The sequence below is a fragment of the Seriola aureovittata genome, chromosome 19, assembly GCF_021018895.1.
Source record: "Seriola aureovittata isolate HTS-2021-v1 ecotype China chromosome 19, ASM2101889v1, whole genome shotgun sequence".
Lineage (NCBI taxonomy): Eukaryota > Metazoa > Chordata > Actinopteri > Carangiformes > Carangidae > Seriola > Seriola aureovittata.
The window spans coordinates 18,152,886-18,169,917 of record NC_079382.1 but is presented as its reverse complement, the minus strand read 5'-3'; the positions used below and the strand labels follow the sequence as shown (position 1 = coordinate 18,169,917).

Below are 17,032 nucleotides of genomic sequence, written 5' to 3'. Positions count from 1 at the left end.
GAGGATATACCCCCCCCCCCCCCCCCCACATCTATGCATCATGATCTGCCCTCCTACTAATACAGTGGTTATTTGTGCAACACAGTATGTTACTGATGTCTGCCCATGTGCATCTGTCTATATATAAAACACTTCTGACACTGTGATTTGAGCCTTGCTACTGTGCTGTCCTGAAAACAAATTCTACCTGTTCTACTTGTGCTCAAAGTTGGAGCTTGTCAAATTGCAGACTGTGAAATAAAACGACTGAAGAAAGAAAATATATTGTTAACCCTAACTCTACCCGGATAGCTTGTTATTTTGCTGTTTAATCATCTTTTGAGCCATCACTGTGGATAAGGAATAAAGATGAACTCATCTTACACTTTAAAAACCTTTGGAGCCTTAAATGTGCCTTCAGATTTCGCTAACTGGATCGACCCTGATTGACAGCTCTCTGCTCCTTTCACCGTTTATCCGGTTGGTGTTGGGAGTTCACTGGAAGCTTGTCGGAGTCTTCACTCAGTATAGGACACCAGCTGTCAGCCCTGACAGGAAGCAGAGGGCGTTTTCTCGACCTATCTGCTGCAGATGGTCGTGGTCGAGGTATTTCCAGGATACAGCCAGGTGGTCATCATTTAGACCGGTCTCACTTTCAGTTTTTATTCAGCTGTGAGGAATTCATCCCGTTATTTCTACAAAACACCTCGTCCTCTTCATTACCTGCAGGTTTTTTTCCATGCCACGCACAAAGTAAGCTCAACTAAACCCTATTTGATCCCTGCACACCATCCCTCAGGCTAAAGGCCAGGTCACCCTAAAGGCTGGTAAATAAATGAGCAGGGATCTGTCTCCACTCGGGATCTTAGGACCCGTTCTCATCCCCTGAAGAGCCCTTGGTGACGAAGGGATGTGGGGGGATCGAGTGTCCCCGCTGCCGCTCGGATCACACCGGCAGTAAAACTATCCAGCTGCTGTTCTTCTCCTTCTGCGTCTCAGAGTCAAAATGAGGAGTGAAGACGATTCAGGTGGAGGCAGTTTCTTTGAATTTATGAAAACTGCCAAAACACTCTTACTGATATTAATAAATCCTAAGTATCTTTGATGTATAAAATCAATCATTTCTTTTCAATTTCAAATTTTTACACACATTTAAATACTGTATGTGTGTGTGTGTGTGTGTGCGTGTTTTTGATCCATTTTTGTATCAAGCTGAGATCCAAAATATCCTAAAACCATCTCCAGGTCTATAAAATGTCAAATGTTATGGAAAATATCCATTGTGATTGGTGACTACTTGAAATTGATTTCTTTGTCAGACCATTGGTCAAAAACCCAGAAAGGTTCTCAGTTTAATATCACTAAAGAAAAAAAAAAGCAGCAAATTTTCACAATTGAGAAAATTGGGAAAAAAAGAGGAAATCTTTATGATTTTTGCTGAAAAATGACAATTTATTGATAATCGATTAATGTTTTGTCAATTAACTACTTTACATGTCTGAGGGCGACAGACTCAAATTAGAGACTTTAAAACAGAATATGCCTCCGCTGCTCTTTAATGTGGTGGAAAATGGATTTGAGTTTAAAGACGCCTGAAGTTAAACTACATTCCACATTTTTTAAAACGGCACAAAACAATAGAGAACAACGCTCCTACAGCGTTTTGCACGGTGATATATCGCCTCTTCTCAAGTTATTTTTCTTGCATCTCTGCTCTGAGCAGCTTTCTTACTTGTGACTCATCAAATACAGGCAGCTGTAGCTGGAGGGGACGTGCAGGATGGAAGTGAGGAGGACTGTGCAAGCCACTTGTGTGGGAGGTGATGAAATTGCAAAACAGAAAAAAAAAAAAAAAAAAAAAATTTTCCATACCTTTATCGCACAGCAGGCCACCCCAGTTCGTCTCACACTTGCACTGCCAGGGGAGGTTGCAGGTCCCGTGAATGCATCCAGGATAAAGCACACAGTCATCACAGAATTGGCCCTGCCAGCCGTAGTTACACCTGTTAAACACAGACGCCAAAAAGAAACACCATAAATCATTTCCCCTCTTCTAATCCCTTTACCTGCTCTGAGAAGAATCCCTTCTTCTTCTTTCACTGGCTGTCATTTTATTTCTTTCTCTTACATGACTTACATACACTCCTCAGCCCTCAGTGACAGACAGATGAATGTAAATGCGATGACAGTCTGATATTATTTATGTATTCATATTCATTGCAAAAGCAAATGTTTAAAGGTCTCAATTGAATACGCTTTAAAAAAGGAGCAGTTCACTTTTTCAACAGAGGATGTATTATAAAAAAAAAAAAGAAAAAGGTCCAGTATCGACCTGCATGATGAAGATGTAAACAAACATATTCAATAAATGGTGATTTGTGACGTTCTTTTTAAATCAGCAAAACATAAACAATCCTGTGTTTTTCCTGTTTTCTCAACGCAGATCATCCTGGTTTTTTTATTTATTTATTTTGAAGGTCTAAACAGCTTCGTTCAAGCCGCCCACTCCGTGTTCGTACCACAGTACAGCGCGGTGGAATAACGGCGCAGCATTCCCGCCTTGAACAGGCTATATAAAAGGGGGCTTTAGTGGAGGGTGACATTCCAGGGCAGGAGGGGTTAAGAATACTTCCAGCCGCTTCCGTGGGTTAGAGTCCGGGGTTTGGGGGAGCAGGGTGGGTGGGTTGGTTGGTTGGATGGGTGGGTGGGCGGGGGCTGACTATGAGGGTGGCACGGCGGGGGCTCTGAGTGCAAGCGGCTGGAGACGACTGTGTGCGTGTGTGTGTTTACGGTGTGTATGTGCACACGCCTGCAGCTTCATGACAGCACCCGGCTATTCCAAGGCTGCGGTGTCGTCGAGCCAGCTGTCTTGTCAATTGACTGCTATTTTGAGGCCTCCTGCAGACGGCACCGCTGCCTCTCTCTGTGAGACGAGAGCCTTCAGAAATCTCTGCCATTCTCAGGCTGCAGGGTGGAGGGTTCAGCGGAGAATGCTTGTCATGCTTCTCCCACTGTATATGATTAGCTTCAGAGGGTCTGACAGCAGTGCAAGCGATAACACTAACAGAAACTCTTGTTACCTCCTTTTAAGCTCAAAGGAACCAAGCTGCCGTCTAATTCTTGGCCGTATTGATGTTGCAATGACTCATCAAACCTTTACATGTAGAGGCATGATGCTTCTTTTGACTTTGGATTCCTGCATCTTGGCATGTTGGCATGTCAAAAGGTGCAAAATGTTCAGAGCATTGTGTTCAGTAAATGTTCAGTAAATAAAAAAAGTGCGCTACACTGCTTACCCAAGTGATCCTTGGGACACGGCAAGCCTCCGACAAATATGCAAGAACAAGGTCTAATGTTTGCTAATAAAAAGCCTCAATGCAGAATCGTAACAACAGGCAAGTACCAGCTTTTGTGTTTCTTAAAAAAAAAGCCAGTGGCGAATGGGGCTCAGCCCATAAAAACTGTGGGGAAATAAAGGGAATGAAAGGAGACGGTAAGGGATTTAATGCTCTCAGCTTTCTGTGAGCTGAGGCTTCACTAAATTCATGCCACTGCAGGAAGAAGTCTTCACTGTTGCTCCTCTATTCATGTCGCTTTCCTGTTGATTGGAACTTGACATTTCATGAGAATAAGCTGCTTCCCTCTGTTCTCTGTCTGCTAACTGGAATAAGGATGTCGCCTGCTGATCGAGGAAGACACAAAAAAAAAAAAAAAAAAAAAAAAAAAAGTATGAATCAAGTTTCCTAAAACTGGTCATCCCGCTATTCCCTGGCTCCGAGTCAAAACCTTTTTCCTTATAACTGCAGGCAAGTGTCTCTTTGCATCCGGCAGGTGGGAGGAGGAGGGCGATGATTTTTTTGTTTAACACAAATGACGACGGGATGTACCACATCCTGAAAACGTGGAGAAACGGGGCCATTCCACGTCATTTTATCTTAACTCTGGTTTCCACTTTGGGAAAAGTACATAACACGGTGGGATATTCATTTCCTCTCCTGCCCCCCTGCCCTTCAAGGAGGACTGCAATGCGGATGGGGAGGGGATATGACAATTCCCAGCACGTTTACAGTGGTCAAATTCACACACCGACGACTCCCTTTCTTTTCGGCCCGAGCTGATGAGATGCTTGGTATTCTGTGGAGGATTTCGGGGTGGCTAAAAATACAAGGAGGCAGGCGCGGCGTTGCCCTTTTCTTCTGAACCGAGGTGGAGATGCCCATGAGGGAAGGGAAGGCTGACACAAAACACACACACACACACACACACACACACACACACACACACACACACACAACAGGCTCCGACAAGTGAAGGTGCCTCCGTTTGGCTCCGGAAGTTCCATCATTCTGGCTCAGATTTAGGTCTAAAAAAAACACCACTGCAGTCGCATTTTGGACTTTTCCATTACAAGCAGACCGAAAGAAAAAAAAATCGAACTATATGAACAATATGATGGTGATCTAAACACAAGGCAGCGCTATTGCCCAGATAAAAGCAGAACATTAAAAGCCAAAGAGTCACATTTCTCTGTATGAAAGCCACAAAACAACCTTACTTGCATTCCCCTGGGATGGTGCAGGTGCCATGTAACAGGTTGCAGCCTTGCCTGCAGATCGCTGAGAATAAAAACAAAAAGACAAAAGAGAAACAATTTAAAAAGGTTGGTTTTTAAATCCCACTGGGAGGCATGTATCTTTACATTTCTTTCTCTTATAGACGTATTATGAAGGGAGCAAGTGAAAGGAGGCAACAGCGTGGAAAGGTGGTGGTGGGGGTGGGGGGGGGGGGGGGCTTGTTTGTTTGCCATCTTTTCTAACAAGTGCAACAAGACGTGAGAATTCATGGCACCCTGAACAGGGTTGGGAGGAGGGAGGGGGTGGGGGGGTACAACTTTATAGCCTGCATGTACAACACTGACCCCCCCCCCCCCCCCCCTCTTAAAAAGCAACCCTGCCCCTGTGCGCTCCCCCTCCTCTTTTCACCCTTCGTCTTCTAAGGTCAGTTGGGTGATTTATGGAGGCCCCCCACTCTCTCTAACACCACCCAAAAGCGCCCCCGACCCCCGACGCTACTGCATGTTAACATCGGCAGGCTGTGTTTCCACCTCCACCATGCTTTTTAATGGGACTTGGACAATGACTAAGGCTCAAGTTAATTTACATACAAGCTTTTAATCACATAGCTTTATAATTACAGCTAATGATCTGATCCCTTTGCACACTGCAGATTTATAAATAGAGCTGCACCTAATGATCATTTTAATTAGATAATCTACCGATTATATTTCTAAATCGATTGCATAATCTTCTAGCATTTAAAATGTCAAACAAATATATATAAATGACCGTCAGTTCCCAGAGCTGAAGGTGACGAGAAACTTATACAGCTCTGAAAGAGCCAGAAGCAGCACTGGAATCTTTTCCTTTCCTGGATAATCACAGGACAGCTAATGATAAAGGTTCATCACGCAATTTGACGTCAATCTTATTTCCTCTGAATTCCTCGAGCCGTCCCACAATGCAGCACTCAGACGCTCTCAAACTTTTTTTGTTGTTGTGTGCACCAAAAACACGCTGCACTTAGGGAAGCCCGAGCAGATGACAGCTGTGAAGTCAGATACGTAGCAGTGATTTCAAATATTATTCGATACCAAACCAGAACGTGTTGAAAATGACGTCCCATGAACGGACCATCAGTGGGCCACACCGCTCGTACGTAAGGTGATTGATCTGCAGGTTATTTTCTCAATTAATGGACGGCAGACTGAAGATAAACATGAAACTGTCTTTATGAACTACTACTCTAACATTACTGCAGGTACCACGACTCGGAGATTTGCCCATGATGAAGCTGGCAGACTCACCTATCCTGCAGTCTGGGCCCATCCAGCCATCTAGGCACACCTGAGCCCCCGAGGGGTCACAGCGATAGTGCCCGAAGTAGTCGTCTCGAGGAACACACAGCTTATTGCACTTGTTGCCGTAGTAGTTTTCATCACAGCGCACCCGGATACGGTACATGAGGCGAGCCACCGGCCCGTCGTGCAGGATTTTTTGCCAGGGGTCGCCGGGGTTGAGCATGCCGGTGCGAATGCTGCGTTCGATCAGCAGCTCCTCCTTATCTGAAACAAAGACGACATGAGACGAGTCAGTTGTGTGTCAAGCTGTGAATATTTTGGTGTCTCCTCCCCACTGACAGCTGCACACTGAAGACCACTGAAGAATAAAAAGACCAATATGAATACAGTTACGGAGAAACTAAGCCTGCGTACCATGAAGTTTAAACGAGACTATTCACCTCTCTCCTCGGTTTCTTCTTGCTCAGCCTAACTGAGGGTCAAAGGACAGAGTGTGTCGTATGCTGTACAGATCGTAAAGTCTCTTGAGGAATATTTGTGATATTGGTCTGTATAAATAAAACTGTCTTGAATACACTGACGTTTATTTGCACCTGGACTTCAATGCATTTTGCTGTTGCAGGATCACTGAAAGCAGATATATATCCTCAAAAGTGCTTTTTGTTCAGTCTGAATTCTGTGAAAAGCTACAGTCTAATTCTTTCATGGGATATGAGTGGCTTGGTTAAAAAAAAACTTTCTGCTCAGATACGGATTTCTGGTTGGACTTCTGGAGCACTGGTGGGTTTCCTGCAGTGACAACTGGAAATACTGCTGGATAAACAAGATACACTGACACAGGTTTCTTACTAATCAACATTTGCTTTCACCATAGTTTTTTAATCCAAGAATGAAAAGAGAAAAACAGCAACAACAAACTAAAGACCATCTTGCATCAGTGCTCATTGTTTGAAGGACACCCATCTTAATTTTGATCTCAACTACACAACTGTGAAGTTTTGTGACTGTATCTTCCAGCTGTGATGCTATCGCATGGATAACATCTGTCCACAGACATAAACACTGAGTACCTGCCTCTGGGGTAGTTCCTGCTACAGTGGGTGTCTACACACACACACACTCACACACACAACGGCGCATTTAGCAGCTAAAGAGGCAGATATTTCCCTCAGGAGCCGGTGGAGACCAAAAACAGAGCTACGAGAGAGTGAATGATGAACGTGTGTTCACCAGATGGATGTTAGTGTAGGTGTAGTAGATGAGTGTTAACTTCCAGTGTCCAAATTACCAATTTAATTGATCTGAACATGAGATAAATCAGGATCTGGATGGATTATCTCCTTGGCTAAACAAACAAACAATCTGTTCAAGAATATGACGCTCCAAGTTATTATTTAGCTATACGCACTCGGTCCACACAGCGGCTGTTTGGCCACACAGCTCAGAAGAGCTCCAGCAGCCGCGGCATTAAGTCGGGTGATAAAAAGGACTTATCTGAAACACTGACACTGTGAAATCTCCTTTACTCTGCTGTAAAGTCACTCTCTCACAAGAAAAAGCAGTGCATTGTTATTCAGCAGACAGACGCTTTGATATCACTTTGTGTGTATGTGTGTATGTGTGTGTGTGTGTGTGTGTGTGTGTGTGTGGAAAGTACCAGCTGAATTTTAAGTATGCAATTGAAATTCATTGTCTGCAAATTGATCAATTTTCTGGTGATGGCACACATTACCAGCGCCCCTGAGCTCTCTGTGCGTGCACCGTCATGTCGGGAGGATGCTACCATTTAGCCTCTCGCACGCCAACACTTGCATTAAACACTGTTTGCCTCTGTGGGGCTCGCCGCAGCGCCAGCTCACAGAAAGAAAGCAATCTTTATCACAGTAGGATCAAAGCTGGCAAACAATCTCTGTGGAAATAGGGGGTCTGTGATTTCCTTTTCTCCATGGCTTTGGACTGCAATGCACCATAGACATTTTTAAGTGAGCAAGCACGAACACACACACACAAACACCCACTCACACACAAACACCCACTCACACACACACACACACACACACACACCTTCCTCTGCTGGGGACTGACACAATGTCAGACAGAATTAAGCAACAATAACAGAAATAACCCCCGGCAGTTGCCAGATAGAGAACAATGGGCTCCGGGCCCAAGCCGAGCTCTGCTACCTCGGTGTCTAAACACTGAGCCCGGCCACCGAGTCCACTCCACTTCCTGCTCGATAAACACAAGGAAAACAGCCGGCTGCCTTTCCTGAGGACACAGGGGGAAGGGAACAGAGACACACCGGAGGACATGACGCTGGAGGTGAGGAATCTCACTGACAGACCAGAAACACTGGTCGGCTCTTACGTAGGACAAGGCACGAGGCCGGTGCTGACTCAGGTCCCAGAACAAGCTCCTGTGTCTTCCAGATACACACAGTCATGTATTTCAACATTTTATTTCACTTAGTATCTCTCTTTGTGCATTTATTTCAATCAGTTATTCTTCCTCGTTAACCAAGTTAAACAAAAAAAATCAGAGATGGTCAGAGAGATAAAAGAGGCAGGATCAAAATGCAAAACTGACCATTCAAATCCAGTAAACTTATTTGTTAAAACAAGCTGTATCTATAACACTTAACAGATCGCTGTGCATTACCAGCATGGCTGCCTGGAAGGGCATGAAGCAGCCTGAAGAAGTACCTGTCTGCCTCCACCTTCAGTCCTGCACTTCAGTCCATCAGACTGCAACAGACACCGACACATCCATGAATCAAAAAGCACACGTACACGTTTAAAACATCCAGATGCAGCAGGATCTCAACCTGCGGGATTCTGTTTCGTCTGAGTTTAACTGACAGAAATTGGTGGAGCTCCAGCTTTCAGTGGCACTGGATGGTGAACTAAACACACGTCGACTTATCTATGAAACAAAAACACCATGTCTGTTGACAATGTGACTGAGGGGAAGGATAAAATGCCACAACTCACAGCTCCACAGACAACAGCAAAGGGGAAAATTTAGAATTTAAGCTTCTCAATCGTCTTCACCTTTGCAAAGGCATGAGCTATGAGCTGATCCAGTGTTGGTCCAACTTTGTGTTGGACCTAGAATAGGTATAAACCGGAGTTCTGAAACTGATTCAATACAATTTCATTTGTATTACCACAGTGAGCAAGCACTTGGTGACAGGGGGAAGGAAAAACCCCCTTTTAAAAAGGGAAGAAACCAACAGAACCAGACTCGGGGCGGGCGGCCGCCTGCCTCCACTGACAGGAGAAAAATGGGGGAGAGGAGAAAGGGGTTGGTGGGTGGGTGGGTGTCTGCCTCCTGAATCTTAACTGGTAAAACCCAGCCCCGATTTCTACTAATAAAACATTTGTGTGTCCTGACGCATCAAATAAGAATTAACGTAACGAGCGCGACCTGCCCAACACACACACACACCTGCTGGGCAACGGTTTACTATCACTGCTGTAGCTCACTGTGACCTCTCATAATGTTTGCCTGTACGAGCGGATTCCCCCGGTCATCATCCTCCACAGAGGTTGAAAGGAGCATTTGTTCCAGACCTTTGAGTTTCTTGAACCCGTGACGTTAAGGTTGAAGTCAGCTGATGCCTGTGGCCTAACAGCAGGCTCAATTCTGCTTCTTTTTAAAACCACGCAACACAGAACACAACAAACTTGCTTCAAAAGGTCAGTTTAATCAAATTCCAGCAGTTTGGCATCACTCCGAAAAAGCTTTGCTCTTAACTCAATGAAAACGAGTCCATTTGGAAGAGCTGAAAATGTGTTTCTTATGTCTTGCATCCTTACACCCAGAAAACATCTATTGCTTTTCTTTACAGCCATTTGGCCGAGACTAAAGTGCTTCTCGCTGGCAGGAAATCAACTGGAGGAACAACAGTATATCAACCAGAAACATCAGAACTAATTACTGTAAATGTGCACAATTACTGGAGAAACAGGAGACTACACAACAGTCTAATCAAAAGAGCTATGATGTCAAAATCTATTTCTTCTCCATTGTCTGAACGCGCGAGTGGAAATGCGTTTGATGTTATGGACAAAACAGGATGTAATGACCTCATATAAATAACGACACAAGTTTGGATTGCAGAGGGACAGACAGTATGGAATGGCGTACTAACACATCCACGCTCATGCTTGCATGCACAGAGAGGTATTTGAGACTCATGAAAAATGCCACCGTCCCCGCAGATCAAAGCTACAAACGCGCACGCACACACACACACACACACACACACACACACACACACACACACACACACACACACACACACACACACACACATATATTTTAGTCCTCAATGAGTCCTCTTCCTCCCAGACTCAGCTACTGCTCAGACGGGAAAAGAGAGGTTGTACAGGAGTCCACCCAGCGGACATAAGCAAAGGAAAACAGGATACAGCTGGTCAGTGCTGAGCGCCGCAGCCATCGTAGCTAAGAGGAACCGAGGCTTGCATTCTATATAGGATACGGCATACTCTACAACATATTTTCAACCTGCTACCTACACTGTGTTAACGCAGAAATTAGATCAAGTTTCAATTTATGATAGAAAATATTAAGAAACAAGAAAAGATCTGATCAGAAGGGCCCATATGCTCATGATCCAGAATTAATCATGATTTAATGTTTCTTTAGAAAGAAATTCCTCATAATAATATGAATTTAAATTTCTTTACATTCTTTCTGCAGAAATCCTATAAGCTTATTTGTTCATGATTATGGGCTGATCGGATGCAAGTCACAGCACTGAGATATATGTGTGAAGTTTAGACTTACTGCTGCGTGTGGCGTTGTCCCAGTCCCAGGCCTCTACAATCAACGTGTACGTCCGCTGGAAAAAGCAAAGACAGACAGACAGAAAAAAAACAAACAGTAAGTCATCACGTCTTTTTCACTCAGGTTCACATGTTGGACGCTGAAGAGTAAACACGTCCCAATGCTGCTGTCCACATTCATGTGGCTGTGGTCTGCAGCGTCTGTCACAATACATAGCCATGTAGTAGGTGGTGGGAACCAACAAATGTCAATACGCTGCTGCAGTGCAGGGCTGCATGAATCCCCCCCCCCACAACAATCCCCCTGTTTAGGCATCGACGATCTCAAGTTGCATATGGTGTGAATATATGGTGGGCAGGATGCACCACACTACAACAATCGTACAGTGAGCACTGTAACTAGCAACTTACATTCTAGCATTTCCACAATAAATTGGTATTTCCCGTGCGAACTACATCAAACAGAAACGGCACCATTCAAACAAAAAGACAAAGGAATCCTTCGAATGTAGAAATGTATTTAAGATTTCTCTAGTTTTTCATAAAGACTACAAAATTCTGATTCATCTTGGCAAAACTGATGTCTGTGTTTGAAACAAGACAGGTGAGGCAACGCTACTACAAACATCAGCAGACACACACACACGAGAGATGATGCAAAAATCGATTGCATTGCTACTACTGAGTCTCGTAACTTGGCCCCGTTACCCGGAAAGTGAGCTCGAGTTGCGCTGCTGATGAAACCCAATCGCTCAGAGATAAGAGAGAAAGAGGCGCTTTAAGGACGAGGACGCCGAGAGAAGCTGCGGGACAGAGATGTGGAGAGGAAAGGATGCAAGGTGACCTGCGTGTGTGTGTACGCTCGCATCATGGGGTTCAACTGGACTGGCACAGATACGCACAGATAGTCGCTTTGAGATAGTGTGTTAAGCACTACCATCGCTTTAAGATAGTCTGTTCTGCAGCAAAACGTCAGTGTCAGTAAACACGACATTTAGCTGCAACATGGAAAATACTTCATCATTAACACAATTAACCAGGCGGACGCCAGAACAATCACGGTACTGGAAGATATCTGGCCTGGTTCTAAAAATCAATGAAGGGCAACCAAGGTTAAAATAAACACTCACAGGCACATGGTGGTTGTCACTTGAGTCAACATTTTATAAAATATGCTTGTTTGCTTTCTTGCCGATGGTAGTTAGCTTAGCTTAGCTTAAGACTGGAACGACCTGGTTCTATCCAAAGGTAAAAAACAAACAAAAAATGTTGGTTTTGCTGGAGGCTATGTGCAGGTGAGCTCACAGTGACATAACTACAACTTGGTATCGATCTTCGCATCCAACTCTCTACAAGAACTGAGCAACTGCAAATGTCCCCAAAAATCTCTCATTTCAATGTTAGCAACTGTGTAAACCTGACGCATTAACAGGGCGGTTGTTACCTGACAAGATACTATTCTGTCCTGGTTCTTACTGAGACCCAGACAGACAAACTAGACCTTCTGTTTTCTGAAGGACCACCACTGAAACCCACTTGGATTTTCTTCCTAAGTCTCTTCTAATATAAATCAATTTCCTCCAATTAAAAACTAATGTACTAAGCAAAACAAGAAATGTTAAGAAAGGACGGATGAAGCCTCAGCAGATACGATGCCCATTAAGAAGGTCACTCTGCTCTGCCAACATTAGCTGTGTGACATGAACTCTGTCTGGCTTTGTCCTTGCTCGTCAGACAGCGAGGTAAATCAGTGGCTAAGGGGATTATCTGGTTTCACACCAAGTTATGCTTTGCTGTCGACCAGAACAACAGAAGCAGCGCCTCGATGAATGTGCATTACCTTGTGATGAATTGATTAGGAAATTAACCAACAACAAGGTTGATTTTCTATTTGTACTTTTTAATCAAATAAAACTGCTGAAGATTTGCTGTTTCCAGTCAGATGTGAGGACTTGCTGCTTTTTTTTGTTCCACACAATTTTCAATTGAATACATTGAATTCTCATATAGGACATAACGTATCAAGTAGTCACTTTTCAGAAGCTGGAATCAGTGACATGTTTTTGCCAAAAAAAAAAAAAATAAATGACTGAAAATGATAAAAAAAAATCACTGCCAGTTAATTCTCTGAATGGACTAATCAATTAATAGCAACAATTCTTATTTATGTTGTAATATAACAAAGTATTTGAACACAACAAAATTATATTTTGTTAATATATGTTCAAATTTAATTGGCACTTTCTTTAATCTGAGTTTTTTGCACAGCCGTACCTGGTCTGAGAAAACACACACACACACACACACACACACACACACACACACACACACACACAAACTAACCAAACTAACCAGCATCACAGGAGTAATCTAGCTGGTGTGCTGCACACTGCTAGGCAACCAGCTGACCTAAATAGCATTCATTACGTCACCACCAGTGACAGTTGTAGTAGCCACAGTGTGACTGCTGTGACCTCCACTGTAAAGTCATTGATAGGATGTTGGTCTGGGAGGATGGAGGAAAAAAAAAAAAAAAAAAAAAATTAGGCAAGTATTTGAGGGAGTTTGCGGTCGCTTGAATGAAGTGGGAGAGGGAAATGACGGGGGGATTGGAAAATGTGTGTGTGTCTGTGTTGTTGATCTGGGGGACCAACAAGCTGGTTGCTGCTGGGCTGCAGGATTAAGTAGGCTTGTCTGGCTGTGGGTGGCGGCGGGAGGAAGGGGAGGGGAGTGTTATTGTGGAAGACCACGGGTGACAAGAGAAGGGGATGGAAGATGACGGGATAGGGGTGAGCTAAAGGGCTTGGGTCAGAGTTTGGACAACGGGTGGTACAGCTGTATGAGACTGTAGCTGCTGGCGAGACATGAGCGGCCAAAACTATGACTGGGGTAGAGGAGGGGGTTGAGAGGAGAAACCTGAAGTTAGAGAAGAGGGGTAAGGTAGAGAAGAGTGTGTGTGTGTGTGTGTGTGTGTGTGTGTGGGGGTTTAGGCGGAGGAAGGCCGTGTACGGGGCGATGCTCTTGCTGCTGGTGCCGGAAGCTCTGCCATCCCCGTCCGACCGCAGACGCACAACAGATGCGGCCTCAAAGATGGATTATTTGACATGAACGTGGATCATCCCACGATATGTAGCTCGGCTTCTGACCTTTCCACCCGTCCCCTTCCCCCCTCCCCCCACCACAAAGGGGTGGGCTGGCTGGCCCAGTCTGAGCATGTGGGTGGGTGGGTGGGTGGGTGGGTGTGTGTGTGTGTGTGTGTGTGTGTGCCAATGCGTACAAGAGGAACGACGAGTGGCAGCGCACGCATTAATGACTGGAGATCTTGATCTTAGGATGATGCCCGTCTGTATGGCGAGATCGTGAGACTACGCAAGCGTCGCAACAAAATCTCATCAAAAGGCCAAAGACAGAACAGTTGGCCGTATTGTGACCTGCACCTTTTGGGTTCACCCAGAAGCCGGGCGTGCTCGCATGCCTACATGTTGTAAATGTTTGGTTAAATAGTCCCCTGAGTCATTGTGTGTTGGGCTCGAGCAAAGCCACGGACTAGTCTGGTTTCCCACAGACCATCCCAGTCTGTGATTAGCTGGATTAAATGACAGCTGCCCAAATGGTTGGAACAAGATAGATGGACGGGCAAGGGGGGGGATAAAGGGGAGGATTGGGGGGAGGGAAGGGGGGGGGAAAGGCTACTGAACAAAGACCCTTGTCCCAACACCGTAACTCACCCCCAATCCCAATCAAAACCATTGTCCATGAAGAGACAGAGTCAGCACGAGCACAATTAGCGTCAGCATGTGTGCTACCGAGCCTGGGCAGGACAGTTACATGGCAGAAGTAAAAAAAACAAAAAAAACAAAAACAAAACAAAAGCAGACGGTGTTTCTCATACCAGTCCTACCTATAATACAAATAGATAACTTTATTAACCTGCCCTTTGTCTCAGCTCAAAACACACACGTCAACAACATTTGACAATGCGAGATACTTCAGAGACTACGAAGAATCCTCCGTCAGTCAAATCTCCAAAAACCCAACCTGGCCCTTCCCCTAATGGATTAGAGGATTTACCAAGAGAAATCCTAGTTTTCAAGTCAAGAAGGGGGGGCGCGGTGGAGAAAAGAAAAAAAAGGATGTTTATGTTTCATGCACTCAGTGAATTTGTGTCTGCTTGAAATGATGTAAGTGCCATTTTTGCATCACATGGCACAAAAATATGCCAAACAGCTCTTTTATTGAATCCAGGTAAAGTCGATTCAGGCATCACAAAAAAGGGCCAATCCTGTGAGGGCAGAGGAAGAGATGGTGATGGTAATGTCTGGGGAGAGCCACAGGTGTAGGTTCCCACGCCAGATGAGGGGTGGATGAGTGAGCGGAAGGTGGCCATTGAAATGAAAAGCGACGGGGGGAAAAAAAACGGGGAGAGGTGGCAGTGGGAAGTGGAAGCCAGGGCAAGGCTGGGGTCACTAAGCATGGGATCTGCACGCTTCTTTTTCAAAAGAGGGGTCAGCCCTCTGCATGTGGGGCGATGTGCGCGTTTGCATTCGAAGAATACCAAAGAATGTGAGATCCAGGCCTGGTGTGTAATCCCATGCCAGATCCCAGACCTGGCAACAATTCACCATCAATGGAAGGGTGCATCTGCATTGACGAATTCAGGTTTGATTGACTTATTTCTGCCTCTTGGGGCAAAGTCGGATCCCAAATGTGGACTGAGCTTTGGGAATTATTCCTCGTCGCTGTTTTTTTGATGCCTTTCATACAATAAACTCTTAAACTCACTGATGAGTTCTCCCTTTGAAAACACTGTGAGTAACCTTGAGCTATTCGTTTCCCACGTCACTGAGAGGTGACCCGAATGTCCACCTCCCTGTTCCCAGCTCCTCCACAGGGATCTCCACTGACATCTCCTGATTTATTGCCTTCTGATGGGACATGAGGTCATCACGATTCATCCCGTGGCCAGTAATCACTGCATGTAATCTTCATTAATCTGTGATGTCAATCCCAGCTTTTGGTTTTACTAGGGCTGAGTCTACGCTATTCCAGCGAGGGCATCACGCTGTGTGCCGTCTCTGCTGAAGAGGAAGGGCCACCGGGCACAAAAGCATCCGCCTTCTCCAGACACTGGGCTTAAAAATTACTGGAAAAAATATGGATGAATAACAGCCGCACTCTATCACTCTTAATGGGGATTAATGGATAATAGCTGTCTCAGTGTGAGGGATGATAGAATGAAAGATAGTCCCATAAAATTAATTAGTTAATCAACTCTGAAATGCCCACTAGCATCTTTTATTCAAATTAGTCGTTAAGACTAAGTGGAAGTGAAATAATTTGGTATCATTAACTCCTAATGATACTGAGGGTCATTAATGCATGGGACCACGAACAGGCTGAACGTCACAAAGCCTAAACAGACTCAAAGAGCACAAAGGAGCACAGAGGTTTCCAATGGGAGAGAAGCTGGGAGGGGTCTGGGGGGGCTGAGGGAGCAACTTCTTCCAGTTGAGACTAAAGAGTAGAAAAAGTAGAGGTGAACTGAACAAGCTTCACGGGGATTGGACTTCAACATAAATCTCTCTTGGTCCAGCTCCTCAATCTGTTCAGAGGCGAAGATCAAAGACCTCCAGTGGCAAAATCCTTGCAAATGTGGTGATGATGTTGGCAGACAGGGTAGGAGAAGTTGGATGGGTTTGGACCCTTTCTGACATCCGTGCTGGCCATTGCTGAACTTTGGATTCCAGGTAGACAAAACCGGAGCTCAACAATCTTTTGTAAGAAGAATCAAACTATCAATATGTGTAATGACATTCAGTTTTTATCCTATTCAGTCTAACCCCTTCTATCTGACCCAACATTTCAACCAGTAATGCCAAACCCTGCAACAGGAGCAGTTTTAGATTTGTATTTTGGGTTTTTAAGACATAAAAGATACTTATTCTTATATAATAATGGATCATTAAGCTCAAACTTAAGTTTCACCTCATAATCAGTGAAAAAAAAAAGTCCCATCCAACCATCCAGGACCGTGCGATAGATGCTGAAAAAAGGAAGCTGTCTTGTTAACATCTTTAACATCCCCATGCCAGTGACATTTCTTAGGGTTAGAACTAACAGTTATACCTGTTATCAATCAATCTGCCCATTATTTTCTAATCATTTTCTTTGCAATATGAGACAAAGGTCATCATAATTTCCCAAAGCCCAAGCTGACATATTAAAGTGTCCTGTTTTGTTCAACCAACAGTCTAAAATACATTCAGTTTGATATCATAGAATAATAGGAAAAGCAGCAAATAATCACATTTGAGGAGCTGTAAACAGTTCATTTATGGCAATTTATGACAATTGCAGGAACTATTTCATATCCAAATAGTTCCTT

At 44.5% G+C, this 17,032-nt stretch overlaps 1 protein-coding gene across 2 annotated transcripts in view; it reads right to left on the bottom strand.

Annotated features, from left to right (window-relative positions):
- The window catches only part of jag2b (jagged canonical Notch ligand 2b), a 48,533-nt gene that overhangs the window by 17,980 nt on the left and 13,521 nt on the right, over positions 1 to 17,032 (bottom strand). For both annotated transcript variants that reach the window (XM_056363232.1, XM_056363233.1), the window contains exons 3-6: positions 10,649 to 10,703; positions 5,843 to 6,100; positions 4,535 to 4,595; positions 1,852 to 1,982 (exon numbers count right to left, since the gene is read on the bottom strand). In XM_056363232.1, coding sequence (XP_056219207.1) covers positions 1,852 to 1,982; positions 4,535 to 4,595; positions 5,843 to 6,100; positions 10,649 to 10,703 — 505 coding nt within the window. The remainder of the gene's footprint in view (positions 1 to 1,851; positions 1,983 to 4,534; positions 4,596 to 5,842; positions 6,101 to 10,648; positions 10,704 to 17,032) is intronic.